Source organism: Helobdella robusta (assembly GCF_000326865.2).
Source record: "Helobdella robusta unplaced genomic scaffold HELROscaffold_73, whole genome shotgun sequence".
Classification (NCBI taxonomy): domain Eukaryota; kingdom Metazoa; phylum Annelida; class Clitellata; order Rhynchobdellida; family Glossiphoniidae; genus Helobdella; species Helobdella robusta.
Window position 1 is genome coordinate 395608 of NW_008705415.1, and position 22350 is coordinate 417957.

A 22350-nucleotide genomic window follows, 5' to 3' on the forward strand; every position below is an offset into this window, starting at 1 on the left:
ATACTGATTATTATGATTTAGGTTGTTTTTTCCTCCGTACACACACACACACACACACACACACGTACACACACACGCTAACAAAATAACACATAGGTATAGTTGTAAATAATAGGAACGATATTATATTTAAGTCATAATTAAATTTATTTTTAATTTAAAAATACTTCCAATTCATTTTCTTTTCTTTGCAGGAATGATCAAGACACAAAAAAGAACAAAAAAGAGATAAAAATCTTCTATGTTAAAAAGTGAGCCTAAGAAAGAACAACCTAAAATGACACACTAACACACAGTCAAACCCGAAGAAGAAGCGTAAGATGACGATGATAGATGACGCATATAATGATGATGATATGTTAAAGATGATGATGATGTTGTCGAAGATAGTGATGATGATGATGACGTTGATGTTGATAATGATGATCAAAGTGAAGCCAAACAAAATTAGAGAAAAGACCGAATGTGGTTGAATATGTGAGCAAACGTTTCATCATTTCTTTCCAAAAGAAATTTTTACTACGATGATGATGTTGTTGATGTTGATGATGATGTTGGTGTTGTTGATGATGATGTCCATCTCTTTTATCCATCTTTGTTCTATCCGTCTATCCATCATTGATTCTTTCTTTCTTTCTTTCTTTTATTCATTCATTCGAGTTCCCTCTTTCCATCATTGCGTTTGTTCTTTATCCTCCTGTGTGGATGTTATATTTATTATTATTATTTATTATTATTATTGTTGTTGTTGTTTTTATTATTGTTGTTGTTGATGTGGTTGTAGACTATATGGATAGATATATGAACATTTTCAACACACACACACACACACACACACATACACACACATACATACATACATACAAATAGTTTACACATAAATATACATAGGAGTATACAGATGTACATAAATACACACAAATATGCGACCAGGTGTAAATATACGAAATACATATACCCCAACATTTCATACACGAACATTTCATACAATACAAAACAACAGAATGTATAGAGATACAAACACACACACACACACACACACACACACACATACAAACATACGTACTTGGTATACATACATGTGTACAAACAGACACACAAACATACGTACACACACACAACAATACGTAAACAAAAAGAGTGCATACTCTTCTAGTGCAAACAAATTTTATAACATGTTGTGACAATAGTGTTCCATCATTATTATTATAATAATAATAATTATTATTATTTTTGTTATTATATTATAATTATTATAGTTGTTGTTGTTGTTGTTATTAATTATCACCAAAGGTAGTCCCAATCCAATTGAATAATTATACATTTTCACCCGATTATTTTGAACCAAAATTTTTACACTTGATTTTATACCGCGCATACACAAACACACATACATACACAAACACACATACTTGCATACACAAACGCACATGCATACATACACAAACACACATACATACACAAACACACATACTTGCATACACAAACGCACATGCATACATACACAAACACACATACATACACAAACACACACATACATAAAAGTGAGATTACTATATGAATTTTCAATACCATATACTCATAATTGTTTGTATTCAATATATATCAATATATATAAATCATGTTGTTTATAAGACGTGTCTAATCCATTATATATATATATATATATATATATATATATATATGAGTGTACAATTGATAGATTGATTGATTGATTGATGAATAGAACGAATGGATGGGTGATTGAATGGATGTATATATCTGACTGGTGTTATTATCCTTCTCTGTGAATTGTTGATATTCATTTAAAACCGCCTATGTAACATTTATCGCAATCAGTCAATCAGTCAAACAATCATATATTTAACTTAATTTAACTTAACTTTAAGACGTTTTTATGTAAACATTCCTTAGATACATTTGAAAATGTATGTGTGTGTACGTGTATGTATGTAAATATTTGTATGTGTATGTATGTTTGTATGTGTTTGTATGCATGATTATTAGTTTGTATCGTATGTATCCATGGTTTGTGTATATTTTCTTACTAATGAGTGCTGCTGATCAACAGAAAACCGATTTCGCTTTTTGGTTTTTACGTAATATACAAGCAAGTTTGTTTGTATGCTTGTGTGTTTGTCTGTATGTATGTAGGTTTGCGTGAATGTTTGTACGTACGTACGTATGTATGTAGATATGTATGTTTTTGATATTTTTTTTATATGGAATGAACTTTCAGTTGTTTAAGCAGTCAGCCGTTGTTTTTAAATTTCTTTTATTTAGAAACTTAATTCGAACATTTATATTCTATTTTTTTTATTTGTTTATTCATTTTTGTATTATTTTGAAGCGTTGTTCCATTAGTATTTTTATTGTTATTATTAACTCTTTCTACTTTTTCAAATTTGGTTCTTAAATAAATATTTAAATCTGATTTTTTTTTTGTTTCTTTCATGGTACACTTTTTTAATTATCTATGTTACACTTTTTAATTATCTATGTTACACTTTTTTTAATTATCTTTGTTACGCTTTTTTATTTATCTATGTTACACTTCCTTATTTATCTATGTTACACTTATTCAATTATCTATGTTACACCTATTTAACTTTCTATGTTTCCAGCAAGTTATTGGTCTCCAGAATGATGACTGATAAAATCAACAAATAAATAATAAATAAATAATTAAATAATAATAATAATAATACAAATAATAAACAATATGGTGCATTTAATAATAGCTTGCTCAACTACATCATCGCCATCCGTAACTTTCAAACCACTCAACACGGTTACATAATAAATATATCCATATGTTTGATATATACTTACATATATATATATATATATATATATATATATATATATATATTCATCTGTGTGTGTGTGTGCGTGCATGTGGGCTTGCTTGTGTGTGTGTGTGTGTGTGTGTGTGTGTGTGCATAAAGATTTTGTTGTATATATTTTTTCTAGAAGTTGAAGATGAAATAATACAAAAATGCAGGGTTATGTGTAGATGTATTTATGTGCGTGTGTGCGTGTGTGTTTGTTTTCTGATTTTCACTCAATTTGAGACAGTGATACCCAATATAATATATGTGCTACTTATCTATTGATAATTAATGAAGAAAAATACACGTATGTGTGTGTGTGTGTGTCCATTTTGTTGATCTATTTTTTATAGAACGAAACAAAAAAAGGTTGTATACAAAGACACAAACAAACAAACACAGACATAGAGACACACACACACATACAAAAGGTGAATTTGATTAAATACACAGACACACGTACACGCACCGTATAATAATGTCAGAGATTATTTAATACGTAATAATACTGAAGTACTAGCAGTAAAAAGAGCATTTTAAAATCATCTTATAATTCATTTTTACATATTTTCGTTTTTTATTTCACTTTATAAGTTTCATGAAATCATTTTTATATTACATTTTACTTATATTGACACTGTTGTTGCGGCCAGCAATTGCATTGTATGTGTACGTGTGCATGTGTATGTATGTTTGTGTATGTCAGTGTGTGTGTTTGTATGTATGTGTTTGTTTGTTTGTATGTATGTATGTGTTTGTATTAGTAGTTAGCTGGCTTGAAATGCTTTTTACATATCAACACACACATATATTATAATATGCACATTTGTACAATCCCACACGTCATGTTTGTAATTTCTTTTAAAGAAGCGCTATATAAATAATCATAATATTATATATTTATTATTGAGAACTATATATATATATATATATATCTATTTATATGTATATTTATAAACATATATTTATAAACATATATTTGAAGACCATATTTTATACAGTATTGTATGAATTCTACCGAATTGTTTGCATTAATCAATTTGAAAGACAAACTTTAAATCGATTAATGCCAACAATTTGGTAGAATTCATACAATACTATATATATATATATATATATATATATATATATACACGTTTCTGTATGTATGAATGTTTGTACCGTACTTATGTATGTATGATTGAACTTTTTCTAGCAGTTATTTTCCAAATTGTTTGCTCTAATGTCTGATTTGATGAAGCTAGTTATCCATCTCTTCGTTGATTCTATCATTTTTCTCATCCATACATCTAAGCTTTCATTTATTTATTTATTTATTCTTTCACTCATTGAAATGTTTATCTATTTTTTCATTCGTTCGTTCGTTCGTTTATTTATTTAACTTTTTTCATCATCATCTGATTTGCCATGATTAAGTTCGAATAAATTTCTTGTTTGCCTCTCTGCATGTGTGTTTGCCACTTGAGAGAGAGAGAGAGAACGAGAAGAGAGAGAGAGAGAGAGAGAGAGAGAAACACATTTTATTCACAGTAGTAGTAGTAGTAGTAGTAGTAGTAAAACTTCTAAATCAATTTCTATAAAAGAACTTTCTTGAGACTTTCTTTGAGGCTTATAAAAAGCAATCCTTGCCACTATTAGCACGTTAATTTGTATTGGAAACAAAATTAAATTACAGTTTTAAACTGTGTAGATTGTCTCTGTGCTTTTGAAACCAACATAGGAATAAGTAATATCTGAATAGAAGTGGCACATTAAACTTCCTAATGAATAAAATACTTTAAAATGAAATTAAACAACTATTTTCTAACTATTAGAACCTGAAGTGTGTGTTTGTTGTATGTGTGAATGTTACGTACACCTTACCATCAGATAAAAAACTGATTCATTTTTTAACGCATAGCGCATATAAATACATATTTCTACGTATTATGTATTTGAATACGGCTTATTTTGTTTTGTAATGGTATTTCATGTGTATTTATGTGCAACAAAGGAAAAGATTCTTGCTTATAATAGTCACTGTATGAGTCTATAAATAAATACATTGTGGCACATGTGCGTATGTATTTCACTGTGTTATACCGCATGTGTGTGTAGCTAGGTATTTAAATGTTGTATAATGTATCTAGTAGGTATTCCGCTACATACCGTATATATATGTATGTATAGGTATACAAATGCGAATATACAAATACATCTTCTGCTAGCATATTATTTTAGCTTATTCAAATTTTCAAACTTTCTCAAATGTCTAGTGGTACAATCTTGTGATCCTTTCCATGCATTTGAATTCTGTTATTGATTTGACTTTTTTTGATTTTTGTGATTTTATTACCGGTTTATAAAATCATTTTTATTAATATTTCCATTTAATTTCTTACATTGCTTATTACTTAGTAGATGCCTAATGAATGAATGAATCTTCTTCACTGGTATGATCATTTAACGTGTGCTTAATCTTTCGTTAATTTTTGAAGCCACACATTAGGCGCTATATAAATTCAATAAATATATATCGCATTTGCAAGTAAATTACCCTTAAAAACAAACCATAGATAGATAAATAAATGTAATAGAAACTCACAGCGAACCAAGCAAGCAGCATACCCTTTGCTTCGGCTAACTCTTCGTTGGATAGTTCAGAAAATCTTTTTTTGTAAAAATAATATTAATAAAATTATTATTTTTATGTAAGAATTATTATATCATTAATTATTATTATTATATTAAAAATTATTAAATATATATATATTATTATTTACTCACATAAAAGAATGTTCATCGTAATTGTCAGCATCACAGTGATCACTATGAGTCTTAAGATTGCAATTAACATCGTCGGTGTTGTCATAATGATTATTTTTATTATGATTATTATTATTGTTGTTATCATCACCGTCTTCATCATCATCGATGATGGTGGCAGATAACTTTACACTGCAGTTTTCGACCGCAAGCCGAGCCTTTTCTTTGAACAATTGTCTGTCTTTTTCGTATCTGTGAAAATAATATTAGTTGCTATTTAGTGACAGGTGAATGTCATAGATCAATTATTCAGTCAATCAATCGGTAATCAATCAATGAATCGGTCAATCAGTGAATCAACTAATCAATCAGTTAATCAACTAATTAATCAACCAATTAATCAGTCAGTCAATCAACTAACTCGTTAGCAGCCTCTGCATTTTCAGAATCTATGGTTGTTATTTGAATGAAGACCTTCTTCACGTGTGCAATGACTTGCCATATTTTATGGATATTTTTTCTAAAGTAACGTCGAGCGAAAAACTCACAGACAATAATTAACTAATTAATAATACTAATAATAACAACTATAATAATCAATAATAGTAAATAAATTTTGAAAAACTCCAACATCCAAGGGTAGAATGACCAGTTGATATTCAAGACCCCAGTTTGCTTGTTGATCAATGGATGGTAGATGGGTGGTGTGAAGAGAACTGACTGTTTTTAATTATAATAATTATTAAATTACTATTATTTTACATAATAATTATTATTATTTTTTAGTAATAAGAGTTCACACTTTATTAATGTAACCAATAATTATCTATCTACAACATATAATTTTTCTCTGATTACACAATAAGAGCTTGGTTTTCAAAATATGATACACAAATAATATTAATAAGAATAATAAATAGAATAATAATAATTAGAATAATAATAATAACTTACAGGGCACTCATCGTCTAGAACAGTCTCAGGAATAACAAGCTTGAATCTAAATATGGCCCCTTTGTAATAGCCATGTTTCAAACACATAACACCATTCCAAACTGGCGGAAGAAATATTTTAAAAATATTTACTATATAAAATTATATCTAAGAATAATAATTAAGATGACGATGATGATGATAGGAACGACAATGATGATGATAATTATTCATAAGTTTTTTCAATGGGAGAAAATTATAATATCTTACCATATGACGATTTGGCTGATGGTATAACATACATTCCAGGTATTTGGGCTTTTTTGAGAAGTAAACTATGAAAAAATATATATATATCTTTTTTAAACAAAATTTTTTACAAATATTTTTAAAAACATTTTCTTATCATAGTTAATTATAAATAAATTCATTTATTAGATAAAAAATATTCAGGTAATTACTATTCTTGGCATAGAGAGCATTCTTTAAATAATATTTGGGTGCAGCTTTGCTGGGCTTTGATGCGTTTCAAGTTCTGACTATTATTAGAATTTGGAAAGGTCTCATTTGGTATTGGGGGTAGTTTTCGGCCCGGGTAACAGGAATGGGATCTTTTTACCTATTTTATTTATTATTTCATAAGTATGAGCTAGTTTAATTTTAATTTAATTTAAAATATTATAAAAAAATTTATTTTTGTATTAAAATTAATTAATGAAAAAATTTTTATTAAAATTCGTCTCACTTCACACGCAGCAACATCAGCCATTCTGCATCTTTAAAACAATTATTAAAAAATTGGAACGTTTCTAAAGTACAGTTTTACTAATTGGCTAACTTCTAACTTTAATTCGAAACTCAATTAAATATCTAAGTTTAATTTGTTTAATTTAAAAGTAAAGCAGATTTAATGATTTTTTTAAATATTAGTTTCATGTTGATTGTTCGAAATTATCAGTTTTAAGTAGCATTGCAAAACTAATGATTTCTTTATAATTGCGTTGAATCAAAAATTGATTTAACATTTTTCTTAAATAAAATATTATAATTAATTATTTAAAAATAAAATTATTATAGTAAAAATTAGGATTAAAAAGTTTTGTAATTAACTTTTTAATAAAATAACTCGGCTTTCCGTACTTTTTTAAACAAAAATTTTTCTTAACAGGAAGTTTGTTTGAACACTTGCTATTTTTGTTATTCAACAATTTTCTCGCATCAGATTTCACTAACTTTTCCTATCAAATTTTTCTTTTCACGTTTTTTTCTTACTTATTTAATATATAAATTAACTTTTTTACGCGATTCGACATTTTGGTTTCTGTTATTAGTTGTCAAAAAAAAGCAGTCAGAAAGTAAGACACCTTGATCACATTCATCATCTGGACAGACACGGATATCATATCAATCCTTGGTGCCTGCCTAAAAATTTGGTGGAGACAAGTTCGTTTTTTTTCTAATTAGGACAATCATTATCATCACTATCACAACTTCAATTGCACGAATACTCCATCAACTAAGCAGCCTAATTTTCTTAAATCCTGAGTTTGGTACCTTGTGAGGTATTAGATAGAAGATTGATTGGTAGTGATAGTAAAGAAATGTCAACTGAAATTGGACATCAATATTACCAGGTGGTTAATTGAGTTTTCTGTAAACTTTTTTAAAAAGTTTTTTTTATTTTACATGTTATTTAGCAGTGGCGTCACTAGGGGGGTGCGGGGGGTGCGGACCACACCGAGTAACACCCTCACAGGGGGTGACACCAAAATATCACTGTATATGTTTTTATGTCCCTCCATGAAATTATTCTTATCATTAATTTAGCCTAACCCGCCCATCGCCCAGAAATGTATTATGAATAAAATTTTTTTCGTTCAAATCATTTTTGTATTCGACATTTATACCATTCAAATTCGACGTCCGAATTATTAGGCGCCGCGGCCGAGCACATTTAATTGTTCGTGTTTATAAATTTTGCTAGGAATGCTGTATGTCTATGGGGTGTCATGAGAGGGGTGACACCATGAGTTACCGCACCGGGTGACACCAACCCTAGTGACGCCACTGTTATTTAGTATAATATATTGTCATAATATGAATACACATATATATTATATATATTTTATATATTGTATATATTGTATGTATTGTTATTTTAGCTTCATAGCACTTGTCAACCCATTAGCACTTTATATTGAATATTATTAGAATGGTTGTAGTTTCATAAGTGCTGTGTTCTTTCTGACTCTGTTGTTTCGTTTTAGATTGTTCATTTTAGTTTTTATCTGTATGGCTGTGTTTTTTTTCAAGGATTTTTGAGGTTATTTATGTTTTGTTCTTTATTTTATGTTACATCATGTTTGTTTCCTTTGTATTTTGTTTGGTTATTGTCATAATTGTAGTGTCAAGTGAGTTGGTTTATGTATGTAAGTGTCTGTATGTGTATTTGTGTGTTTGGCTCTACCTGTGATTGTTTGATTGATCTATAGCTTTCTAGACTTTCATGAGTTAACTTTTTAAAAAAGATGAATGCATGAAAAAGTGTGTGTGTGTGTGTGTGTGTGTGTGTGTGTGTGTGTGTGTGTGTGTGTGTGTGTGTGTAAGATTGGATGATGTAAATATAATATAATAAAATGTGAGTTATGCAATTATAGGTGATAACAATTCTAAGAAGAAAAATGTAAATAAAAAAAGTGTGTGAGTATGTTTGTTTATATGTATGTATGTGGGTGTGTATGTAAGTATGTATGTATATATATATATATATATATATATATATATAAATATGTGCGTGTGTGTGTATGTGTGTGTTTTTGTAACAGTAAAAATATTTTATGAATCTGAAGATTTTTTGCTATAAAGAATCTTTCCTCTTTTTTTTTCTTTTATGCTGTATTCATTACACAACTAGCTATTTTTATCTTCTATTTTTTTCTCATGATCTTTACATGAAAACTCACACACACGCGCGCGCACACACACACAGTAGCAGTTGTATAACATTTGTATAAATATTTATTTAAATTGATATAAGAAGAAATAAATAGACCAGGATTATTATTAAATAAGATTAAATCAATCTTATGCAATATTTAAGATTGATTCTACTGTTGTATATAAATACAAAAATAAATAGAAGTATATATGACAGTGAAAGCACTATAACATTGCTATATACCAAACATTCATATATGTATGTTATTTAGATTTACATGTTTGTATATTTATGTGTACAAGCTATACAAGTTTAAGACTGTATATGTTCTTAATACAATTTGTACACACATGCACCAGAAGCATGTCTCCAATAAGATTGATACATGCATGCATTTATACAATGTGTGCATATATATGCATACAAACATGAATACATACATGTGTATTTGTGTGTGTGTGTTTATCATTGCACTTGAGTTAATGCTGTCTGGTGTTTGTTTTTGTTTAATTGTATGCCTCTGTGTGTGTGTGTGTTTGTTTGTGTGTGTATGTGGTGTGTGTGTTATTGTTTCAATTTCTTTGACAATTATTTTTATATTTTGTAACCAACCTAAAGTGCCCTGGGCATATGTAAATTGAATTATATGACTGATTTAGTCTTAATTTGTTGATTGATTGTTTGTTTGATTGATTGTTTTGTTTTGTTGGTTGGTTGATTAGTTGGTTGATTAGTTGGTTGATTAGTTGGATGGTTGGTTTGTTGGTGGGTTGGTTTTATCTATTACTTTTATCACCTTTTTAATATTTTTTTGTAATTTTTCATCAGGATGCCCAGAGAGGGGGAGGCAGAAATGGAGGAGACAGCAATTTCACCAAAGAGGTCCTCACCCAAATTTATAATTATTCTTATTTACTTGCAATTAATTGTAGTTAATTACATAATAATGTTATTATTTAATTACTCTATGAACTTTAATGAGTGTTTCAATCATTCATTTAAGTGTTTGTGCTCTTCTATGTGTGTGTCTGTCTGTCTGTCTGTCTGTGCTGTGAGTAACTGATGTAATGCATACTCATGCTATGACACAAATCAATCCCAACTTTTTACAGAACTTTTAAAAAGAGAGGAGAAATCATTGCACATAAAAATTTTAAAATATACTTCTACAGAGGTTCATACAATGTACACATGTCTGGCCTACTGAATTTATTACTTTCGTTCATTTAACTCTGCCAATTTAACATTTTACATCTTGATTGGCGTCACTATTGTTGTTTTCTAGACATCTGGCAGTCTTGACATTGTAATTGTTTGACCTTCACGTGTGACCTTTGGCCTACACACACACACAGGAACTGGAACGCATGGGAATTCAATCGCGCATGACTCCAGCGGAGGCCCTCCGTAAACTGAAGGAGCGCGAAGATCAGATCAGGAAGGACATAATAAAGGAGATGAAGATCAAAGAGGGCGCCGAAAAAATGAAAGAAGCGGCTGCCGACCGCAAATCAGTGGCCGCCGAGATCAAAAGGGCGACGTGCCATCTCGACGACCTTCACGCCGATCTTGACAATTTGAGGACTTTCAAGTTTATGATCGAGTCGGGTGGGCTGGATGTCATCTCGGAACCTTCTGGAAGATCAGGAACGGTTGGAAGAAGTGAAGTGGCAGGTTGCTGGATAAGTGAGGGAGGGGGTCGTTGCGAAAATTTGTATGTGTGCTTGTATGCGTGTGTATGTGTGCTTGTATGCGTGTGAATGTGTGCTTGTATGCGTGTGTATATGTGATTGTATGCGTGTGTGTGTGTGTGTGTGATTGTATGCGTGTGTATGTGTGATTGTATGCGTGTGTGTGTGTGTGATTGTATTCGTGTGTATGTGTAATTGTATGTGTGCTTATATGCAGGCATGGATGACATAAACGAAGAAGAGGATAATGATCCTTTGCAAAGGAAGATTAACTCAATACAGAAAAAAATTGAAATCGAGTTGAAGGTTATTATTTGATGGATGAATGAGTGATTGAGTGAGGGAGTGAGTGAGTGAGTGAATGAATTTATAGTATTGATTGATTGATTGATCCTTTTTAGATTTTTGTTAAATAAATTTATTTATGACGATTTATTTACTTTAATAATTTTTCCTCTATAAATTTATGGGAATCATTTGCATGGAACACATATTATATGTATCAATACTCTATTTATCAAGCTGCACAGACATGTGTGTGCGTGCGTGCGTGCATACGTGTGAATATGTGCGTGCGTACGTGTGTATGTGTTTATATTTGTATGTGTGTCTGTTCTGCATTATTTATATAACTCTGTTATGTTTATGTCAAAGTTAATTTTATATTTTATAAGCCAGTCAGCCAGCTGTTATGTTGAATTGCCTCTGATATGATTTTTTGTGTACGTGTGTATATATGTGTGTGTGTGTCTGTGTGGTTTTGTATGTGTGTGAATGTGTGTGTGTGTGTAAGTTTTTATTTCAATATGTATTCACGATGATCATGCTTTGTTTTAAATAGACTTGTTTGTGTTCTGGCTTTTCGTTAATTTTCAAATCTGGTGATAGCATTAGCATCTGCGGTACTTTTGAAGCACAGGCGCACTCACACGCACACACACACACACACACGCACTCACACGCACACACACATACGACACGCACACATGCGTACAGGTAAAGCAGGGAGCGGAGAATATGATTGACAAGTACAACAGTGGCTCGCAGAGAGACAAAAAACTCCACCAGGAGGCACTCAATATGCACAGCGACGCTAAACAGAAGATCGATTTTTTGAGGATGCAACAAGTGGGTTTCATGATGACGATGACGGGGGTGGTGTTAGTGATGATAATGATGGTGATGGTGGTCGTAGTGATGATGGTGATGTTATGATAACGGTGATGGTGATGGCAAAAGTAATAAGACTATTGTTCATCAACATCATCACGTCAGGTCAGACTGAGGAACCAGTCTAGCAACAAGGAAGGGAATGACAACAGTTGGTCTACTGCATTATCATTCATTCATCATTCATCCACCTTCACTTATTTATCCATTCAGTTGTTCTTTCTCTCATTTATTTTTCCTTCATTCATTTATTTATTTATTGGTCGGTCTGTCTGCCTTTCTTTCATTGTTTTACTAACTTGCTCTTGCATTAATTCACTCACTTATTCACACACACTCGTTCATCCACTCATTCATCCATTCATTCATGCATTCATTCACTCACTCACTCATTCATTCATTCATCGGTGTAGAGACGAGCAAGTTGGAGGAGAGGGTGGACGACATCAGGCATCACATCAGGATTGAAACTGCCATCCAGGAGGGTGCCAAGAAACTCCTGCAAAGAACCCAAGATAAGAAGGCATATGCTGAGGTTGCAAACTGTTCTTCTCTGAGATGATAATGATGATGTAGTTGTGATGATGATGATGTAGTTGTGATGATGATGATGATGTAGTTGTGATGTTGATGTAATTGTGATGATGTTGATGGTGTGGTTGTGGTGATGATTATGATGTGGTTTTGATGATGATGATAATGTAGTTGTGATGATGATGCGGTTGTGATGATGATGATGATGATGATGATGTGGTTGTGGTGATGATGATGATGTGGTCAGGGTAGTGTTTAAAAGTGCAGAGGTCGCGGATCACGATGGTCCTTTGAAATTGCTGGCGACCATCTTTTAAATAAAGTAACAATCAAAAAAAAAATTACTAAAAAATAAATGAATGAACAAACGAACGAATGATGAACAAATGAATGAATGATCAAACAAATGAATTGATGCACTACTCAGGCCCAGAACACTGAACAACTTGCAAGTATGAAGTTAGAATTACTGAAGATGTCACTTGAAAGCCGACTGGATGATCTTGTTGACCAGGTGTGTACGTGTGTGTGTGTACGTGTGTATGTGTGTTTGTGTGTGTACGTGTGTGTATGATTATGTTTTTCTGGTTGTATGTCTTTTCAGAATTTTGTGCAAGGTAAAATTTTTTTTGTTTTTTGCATTTATTGCTGTTTCAATTGAAGAATGCAATTTGTCATGATACACACATACACACACACACGCCTATATATACACATATATGTACACACATACACACACACACACACACACACACACACATATATATATATATATATATATATATATATATATATATACACATATATATATATATGGTGACAGTTAATGAAATGCAGTGTGGGTTTATGCCTGGTAGGGGAACGGTGGATGCGTTGTTCATGGCGAGAATGTTGCAGGAGAATTATAGAAAGAAGAAACGAAGATTGTACATGTGTTTTGTGGATCTAGAAAAGGCTTTTGATCGAGTACCGAGGAAGGTCATTGAATGGGCGTTGAGGAAGAAAGGAGTGAATGAGATACTTGTTAAAGCTGTGATGCAGCTGTATGAAGGGGCAAAGACAAAGGTGAGGGTTGGAAGGGGGATGTCGGACGCTTTTAGTGTTAAGGTAGGAGTGCATCAAGGATCAGTGTTATCACTGTTTCTGTTTGCAATTGTGATGGATGTTGTGTGTGGAAACATAATGGAGGGGTTGTTATTTGAGATTTTGTATGCAGATGATTTAGTCTTGATGGCTGATAGCATGGAAGAATTGCAGTTAAAATTTGACAGATGGAAAAGTGTTATTGAAAAGAAAGGGTTAAAAGTTAATATTGGTAAGACGAAGGTAATGGTGAGTGGAGAAGGTGGGGAACGAGTGATAAGTAAAATAGACCCTTGTGGGGTATGTGATACGAGAGTGAAGGCTAACTCGGTATTGTGTATAGGATGTCAGAAATGGGTGCATAAGAGATGTAGTGGTGTGAGGGGGGCACTGAAAAAGGTGGAAGGCACGTTCAAATGTAAGAAATGTGTTCATGGTGTGATTAATAGGACGGACGCAAGGACGGGGTTGAGTGATGGTATTGAAAGAGTGGAAAGCTTTGTTTACTTAGGGGATAAGCTGAATGCGGATGGAGGATGTTTGAGCGCAGTTACGGCTAGAGTTCGTGTGGGATGGATGAAATTTAGGGAACTGGGTGGGGTATTGTGTGGAAAGAAATGGTCAGTGAAGATGAAAGGGAGGGTATATAAAGCATGTGTGAGAGCAGCGATGATATATGGTGGTGAAACTTGGGTGTTGAGGAGAGAGGAGGAAAGTGTACTGCAGAGGGCTGAAAGAGCTATGGTGAGGATGATGTGTGGGGTTAAAGTGAAGGATAGGAGGAGTAGTACAGAGCTGATGTCAATGATGGGACTGAATGAGGACATTGTGACATTGATAAGGAGATCGAGATTGCGGTGGTATGGACATGTGTTGAGAAGGGATGAAAGGGTCGGGATTAGGCGAGCGTTGGAGTTCGAGGTTGAAAGAGTGGTGGGAAGGGGTCGTCCGCGATTGGGATGGAGAGAGCAGGTGGAGAAGGACAGGGTGAAAGCGGGGTTGCGTGATACTGAGGCGAGTGACAGATGTGGATGGAGTCGAGGGGTATTTCGGTTTCATCATAGGTAGCCAAACGGCAACCCCCGATCTCGGGGAAAATGCCGTCTAAACGTGTGTTGTTATATACACACACATACACACACATGCAATGTGTTAATTTTTCCCACTCTGCCTTTTTTTTCACATCAACACCTACTTACTCAAAAGGATTTTTGTCTCCATTGGTTCATTTCTTTGTTTACAACTTTCTTCTCTGTCTACTTATGCTGTCGCTCTATTATTATTTTCTACCTTTCTGCTTTGTTTATGCTATTTTTTTCTTGCAGTTAAGAACTGTTAAATAAAAAACTTCTTTTGATAAAGTGCTCATTTAAGAATTCTATATAGGCAATAATATGTGTATTGAGATACACTTACATACAAACATGAAGGCACGCACACTTTCCCTCTCTCTCTCTCTCTCTCTCTCTCTCTCTCTCTCTCTCTTTCTCTCTTTCTCTCTCTCACCTTCGCGCACACACACACGCATACGCACACACAGGTACCTAGCAGTAAGATAGAGATGTTGAGGCAAGATTTGGACTCAGTCCTGCTGTCTCCATCGACGCCAGGAGCAGCCACTGCAGCAAGCACGACATGCACGAAGGGCTGGTCTAACAACTTCAAGAACAGGCTGCAGGCACTCTCTGGCAAGTTGAACGTCAGGTCGGTTTCAGATTTTCTGAATAGTAGAATGTTGTGCCAGTGATTAAAATGTTTCAGCTTCAGTTCATTGAAATGTTATCAGATTAGTTTGGTGTTAGATAAACGATCGAGATTTTTTAATTCACAAAATGTCCTCCAGATTAGTTGGATGTCAAGATTTACTAGAGGAGATTCCATCTCGCACCTCTTCCACCTCAAGCAGGAAGGGTGACCAGACAATTTCAGGGTTCATTTCAACACCGTCTGAAGTCAAGACGCCATCCTCCAAATCCATGAGACATAATAGGAACAAGTACAACGTTCGAGAAGACTTATCTTGTTAGTAATTGTTCTTTATTATATTGATACAAACACACTCACACACTCACAAATGCACATGCAGCCGAAGTGAGAGCTACGTTGTACTTGGATAATCAGTTGGTAGGCGAGACAAGCTGGAGGAATGTCAGTCAGCAGTGTTGGGATCAGAGATTCTGCTTTCAATTAGATAGAGTAAGTTGCTGTTGTTTGTTTGATGTTTTGTTTGGAGTCCAAAAATAGGCTTGTGCCTTAATGGTTGAGCTCAACCGAAGCTAATGCTACCGACTAATGGAACGCACACAGGCCCGGGAATTAGCAATTTTAATTTCCTGGAGAGATTACAGGCAGCTTTCAGCAGTGAAATTTTTGCGATTGGAAGATTTTCTCGACGATCAGAGGCACGGAATGACCATTGATCTTGATCCACAGGGTATCCTATTTGCAGAGGTTGGTCCGTCTGGTAGAGAGTGCTTTATATATATATATATATATATATATATATATATATATATATATATATATATATATATATATATATGTGTGTGTGTGTGTGTGTGTGTGTGTTGTACATTCTCGTGCCTGTCCCGTCATTTGGCGTCGTCCTCAATTGGATTCTCTTCACGCCCCACCACATCACGTCCCACCACATCTGCCCCTCATTCAACTTCCACAGATTAAATTCCTCGATCCTCAGTTATCCATGAAGCCAAAACTTCAAAGACAGAGGCAACTCTTCCCAAAAGCGAAAGGTGATGATGGTGATGGTGATACTGATAACGATGATGATGATGTTAAAGAAGATGTTTTTGGTGATGATGGTGCACTAATTGAGAAACATTGATCTTTTAGGTAAGAACGTAATGCGACCGAACCAAGCCGACTTGAGTCTTCCGTTCTGGACCCGCCTATTCATAAAGGGCCACTTCCAGCAGACCCCTCCTCCACTGCCCTCCTCTGAACCTCCATCTCTTGCGGGCCATGCCACGACTACTCAGCCTTTTGTGCCACCATTTCAACACCATGTTTCCGGTTTGTGCTTTTTTTTTAATAGCTTAATTTAATTCAATTAATATTAATTAATTAATCGACCACCACTTAGTCGCATCAAATCGAGATGCCACAAAATTCTCCCTGGATGAGTCCTACATCTTGTCCCCCGAGGCATACCCCAGGGTCGTCGCCCCCCACTCCTCTGACGACGCCTTCCTTCCAGGTGGGGGCATGTCAGGGTCGTCGGCGACTGCCAACAATGCTGTGAACAGCAGTAGTACCTTCAAGAAGGCTGATAGTCACGAGATCGTCCTGGTTTGTTCCTCATTCGTTGGTTCAGTTTGTAGTTTTGATTGATTGCTACTTTCGAATATGATATCGCCGATACTTTTTAGGCAGAAGAGAAATCTCGATAGGTACTCGCTGCCGATGCGTTCGAACGTCAAGTGAACATTATTGCATCAAGTTTGAAAATTTTGCGCGTATTTTTAGTGGTGAATGTTGCATTTACAATTGAGTTTTGCCGCCTAGCATGTCTGTTGTTAAAGACTTGTTTGGCCACCGTTGTTTCTCCTGTATATCCTATGAATTGTTAGGGGTGGTTGTTCTTTCTTTCGAATAGTTTGAAAGACTCCAAAGAACTGTTTAATCTTTTATTTCACAAACCTTTTTAACTGTTGAGGGGCAGTGGGTTTATAAGATAGCAATATTTGCTCTATTGTATCATTTCTGTTCGGGCAAACTTATGCTAATTAGTTGAGAAAATATTTGAAGGATAACCTGAAAGGAGCGAAGCCATCAGCCACGTACTCCACCTCGACAACACCTCGCCACCCTCGACCGATCATCGAACCACCCCCTAAACCTGCCGAGAGAAAACCAAAGTTAGTAAAATGATCACGTGATCCATGATGATGATGATGATGATGATGACGCACTGATCACATGATCATGACGTAATGATTGCACGTCACGAATGAATGAATCAGTGTTTTCGATTCACCTGTAAACAGTTTCAAAAGTTTATTTAGATGGGATGACTTTCATTCAACGTTTCTTGGTTTCCTGCTTTTTTTTCAATCACTCACATTGACATTGTTATTCATTATAATCAATTAGCTATTTAATTAATTAATTAGTTAACTAATTAACTAAGAATAATAATATCTTGTTCAATTTTCAGAGTAGAGAAACTGACCATAGACCATTTCAGATGCATTGCCGTGCTAGGCAGGGGTCATTTTGGAAAGGTCATTCCTATTATATTTTTGGCTCTTGTTTTTACCTAAACACACACACACACGCGCACATACACACACACACGCACATACACACACAAACATACACACACAAACATACACACATCAGGTTAAATTTACAAACTTGTAGGTTATACTCTCCCAATTCAAGAACACTGGCGACTATTACGCCATCAAAGCCCTAAAAAAAGGTGACATCATCGCCAGGGAAGAAGTTGACAGTTTGATGTCGGAGAAGCACATATTCGAGATCGCCAACGCCACGAAACATCCATTTCTCGTTAATCTACTCGCCTGCTTCCAAACACCCGTCTGTCAAGTTTTCTTCCTAGATTTTTTACACACATACACGCACACACACATACACACAAACCAACACATACACAGGAGCATGTATGCTTCGTGATGGAGTATGCAAGAGGTGGGGATCTAATGATGCACATACACGCTGACGTTTTCACTGAACCTCGGAGCGTCTTCTACGCCGGCTGCGTCGTCCTAGGCCTGCAGTACCTGCACAACCATAAAATCGTTTACAGGTTGGCATCTTGTTTCGTTTGACTGCTGCTGCTGCTGCTGTAATTATTGTTAGCTGTCCTGTTGGTTTGTTTTAGTTGCAAATGATTGTTTACTCAACTGGCTATCAACTCAACCAACCATTATATCAAACCAGGCGTATATAAACACAATGCAATTATGCACATACATTATACACACGCACACACTATACACACACGCACACGCACGCACACACGCGCATGCATATTTGTATACACACACTCAAACTTGAACGCAGAGATTTGAAACTGGATAACTTGCTACTGGATGCAGATGGCTTTGTGAAGATTGCTGACTTTGGCCTCTGCAAGGAAAACATGGGATTCGGTGACAGAACCACAACCTTTTGTGGCACCCCTGAATTTCTTGCCCCTGAGGTGCTGACCGAGCCCTCTTACACCAGGGCCGTCGATTGGTGGGGTCTTGGGGTGCTCATTTTTGAGATGTTGGTTGGAGAGGTAGGTGGCCTTCTGTTTATTGCAATATGAAATTTTTTTTTTTAACAGCCCACAAACAAACAAACCAATGCGTCATCATTCCATCGCAATCATTTTCATTTACTTGGTCACGATCATCATCATCATCATCATCCTAGTTACCACCATCATCATCATCATCCTAGTTACCACCATCATCATCATCATCCTAGTTATCACCATCATCATCGTCATCATCAACCTAGTTACCACCATCATCATCATCATCATCCTAGTCACACCACCACCATCATCGTCATCATCATCATCGTCACCACCATTACCACCACTAAGGCACCATTCCCTGGCGACGATGAGGAGGAGGTGTTCGATAGCATCGTCAATGAGGAGGTCAAGTACCCCAGGTTCCTATCTGCCGAGGCCACCACCATCATGAAGAGGGTCGGTCAGACGATGATGATGATGATTATAAGGATGATGAGAATGATGATAAGGATGATGATGATGATGAGAATGATGATGATGATGAGAATGATGACGTCGACGACGATGATGATGATGATAAGGACGATGATGATGATGATAGTCACCAATACGGCAACACTCCCAACAGCTGATGAGGAAGAACCCAGAGAAGAGGTTGGGGTCAAGTGAGGCCGATGCAGAGGATATCAAAAAGCAGGCCTTCTTCAGGGTGTGTGTGCATGTGTATGTTTGTGTGTGTGTGCGTCTATGTGTGCGTGTGTCCTGTCAGTACGCATTTTAGTATACTTATACATCTCTGTCTATGTACGTGTTTGCATGTAATTATTCATACATTGGCAGATAGCTACATACTTTCATACATACATACATACGTTCAACACATACTTGCATACATACATACATACATACAACACATATGTACGTACGTACATACAACACATACATACATACATCACATGCGTACATACATACACACCTGCACGCCTAAATCTATACAGAATGTGAACTGGGAAGACCTTCTAGCAAAGAGAGTTAAACCTGCTTTTGTGCCAATTATTGTTAGTTTTACATACTTTGTTTGTGTAGCAGTAATAAAAGTAGAGGCAGTAGAAGTAGTAGCAACATTAGTAGTAGTTGTGGTAGTGGTAGTAGTAGCAGCAGTAGTAGTTGTTGAAGTAGCAGCAGTAGCAATATTTGTGATGCAATTTTATTTTTAAATACATAGCGTATAATATAATCTCAATTATTTACGTAGTAATGCAGATAAAATAATTGAAATGATGCAGAAACACGCTGAAGATGTCAGTAACTTCGACGACGAGTTCACCTCTGAGAAGCCAGTCTTAACGCCGCCGAAAGAATGGAGGCCACTGCTTGAAAATGACCAGAAACATTTCAAGGATTTTGATTTCGTTGCCGGCTGGAGTACTGGGATATGTTGATTGATTGGTTGGTTGGTTGGTTGGCTGGCTGGTTGGTTAGTTGGTTGATTGGCTGATTGGCTAGTTGGTTGATTGGTTAATGAGTTGATTGTTTTTTTGTTTGTTTGATTGATTGATTGATTGATTAATTGGTCTCTGTTGATTAATCTTCTAAACACATAAATTACTTCATTTCTCATAAACTTTAAATATTTTTAACTTTTCCAGGGATGGAAAACCAAGATGATTGTGATAATGATCATGCAGCTATATATATATATATATATATATATATATATATATATATATATATATATATATTCAACCTATGTATATATTTTTGTAGACTGTATAAGGATTTAAGCACAAATAAGGGATATTTAAAACAAGTTACAACAAATATTATTATAACCGCATGAGTAGTGTTTTTAATTAATCAATTAACTAATTAATTGGTTAATTAGTTGGTTAATTATTCAGTTGGATAATTGGTCAATTAATATTTCGTTTTTTCATTGTGTGTATCCATTCTATATTTACACTTGAAGCATGTTATATTATATTATGCTATTATTATTATAATTATTATTATTATTATTATTATTGCGACGTTATTAATTATGGTTTATTAATATTATTATTAATATTTTCAATAATTATATTATTATTTTGTACCAGAATTCTTAATTTGATAACGAAGTTATAATAATTTTCCAAGCAATTATTTTATTTTATCTTTATATACGTACACGAATAAACAAACCAATGTCTCTCGCTTGTCTTTTTTTGGGTTTGTCTGTTTATCTGTTTGTGGCTTTGTGTGTATGGGCTTGTTTGTATGTGTTTGTTTGTTTGTATGTATGAGTGTGTGTGATTTGGTGTATGAGTATGTTAGTATGTATGTGTTTGTTTGTATGTGTTTGTTTGTTTGTATGTATGTGTGTGTGTGATTTGGTGTATGAGTATGCTTGTGTGTTTGTGACTATGTATGTGTACTTGTGACTTTGTGTGATTATATCTACATATTTGTCCCTGCTTATCATTATAACTCTATATAGTTTTTTAATGTATGTATGTATGTTTGTACGTCTGTCTGTATTTGTCTGTATGCTTCTCTCATTATTAATATGCTTAAGATTTTTGCATTTGTATCTATGAATTTTGTTGTTGAAATTTTTGTGACATGATACAAACATATGTTCATGTATATATTTATAATATATATATATATATATATATATAATAATAATAATAAATTTACTGATACATATGTATATATATATACGGATATAATTTATGTTGTATTCAGATATAAATATATGAATTTTATTGTGTATAAAACTTATATATTTAAAAAGTGCCAACGGTTTATTTAAAGTTTAAAGAATTTTTCTACACGTATATAAGTTTAGTTGATATACAAACATACATACTTGCGTACATACAGACAAACAAACATACATAAATACACACATACAAAGAAAAACGAGCATACATACGTACACACGTACAATTAAATAATTTTTTAATAGACTTTCATATTGATGGCTTAACATATTACATAATGTTCGTATACATTTCGTTCGTGTATATATATATATACATACATGTTTATTCTAAAAGTTGAGTTTCAATAAAAGTTAACAGTTTATAAAAGCTACAATTTTTCGTTCTTTCTCAATTTTTTCACATAATTTGTATTCTTTACTCAATTGTTATTTTTCTGATTGGTTATTATCAAACTTATTATTTCATCATTATTATAATATAA

General features: G+C 33.9%; 2 protein-coding genes across 2 annotated transcripts; one reads left to right on the forward strand and one right to left on the reverse strand.

Moving 5' to 3' along the window:
- Nucleotides 1-4508: 4508 nt before the first annotated feature.
- Nucleotides 4509-6813, reverse strand: HELRODRAFT_181613 (hypothetical protein; the record flags this gene model as incomplete). The annotated part of the gene is made up of 6 exons (XM_009031403.1): nt 4509-4591; nt 5439-5479; nt 5598-5828; nt 6208-6296; nt 6531-6631; nt 6780-6813. The coding sequence occupies 6 exons, from the start codon at nt 6811-6813 to the stop codon at nt 4509-4511; spliced, it is 579 nt and encodes a 192-aa protein (XP_009029651.1).
- A 4019-nt stretch (nt 6814-10832) lies between these two features.
- Nucleotides 10833-20600, forward strand: HELRODRAFT_89736 (hypothetical protein; the record flags this gene model as incomplete). Its single annotated transcript, XM_009031368.1, has 20 exons — nt 10833-11099; nt 11382-11444; nt 12135-12317; nt 12724-12843; nt 13270-13358; nt 15474-15629; nt 15769-15947; nt 16012-16121; nt 16233-16376; nt 16603-16678; nt 16779-16958; nt 17029-17196; nt 18108-18169; nt 18309-18488; nt 18566-18717; nt 18975-19194; nt 19507-19614; nt 19787-19867; nt 20157-20216; nt 20445-20600. 20 exons carry the CDS (start codon nt 10833-10835, stop codon nt 20598-20600), a joined length of 2754 nt encoding a protein of 917 aa, XP_009029616.1.
- Between the last annotated feature and the right edge of the window lie 1750 nt (nt 20601-22350).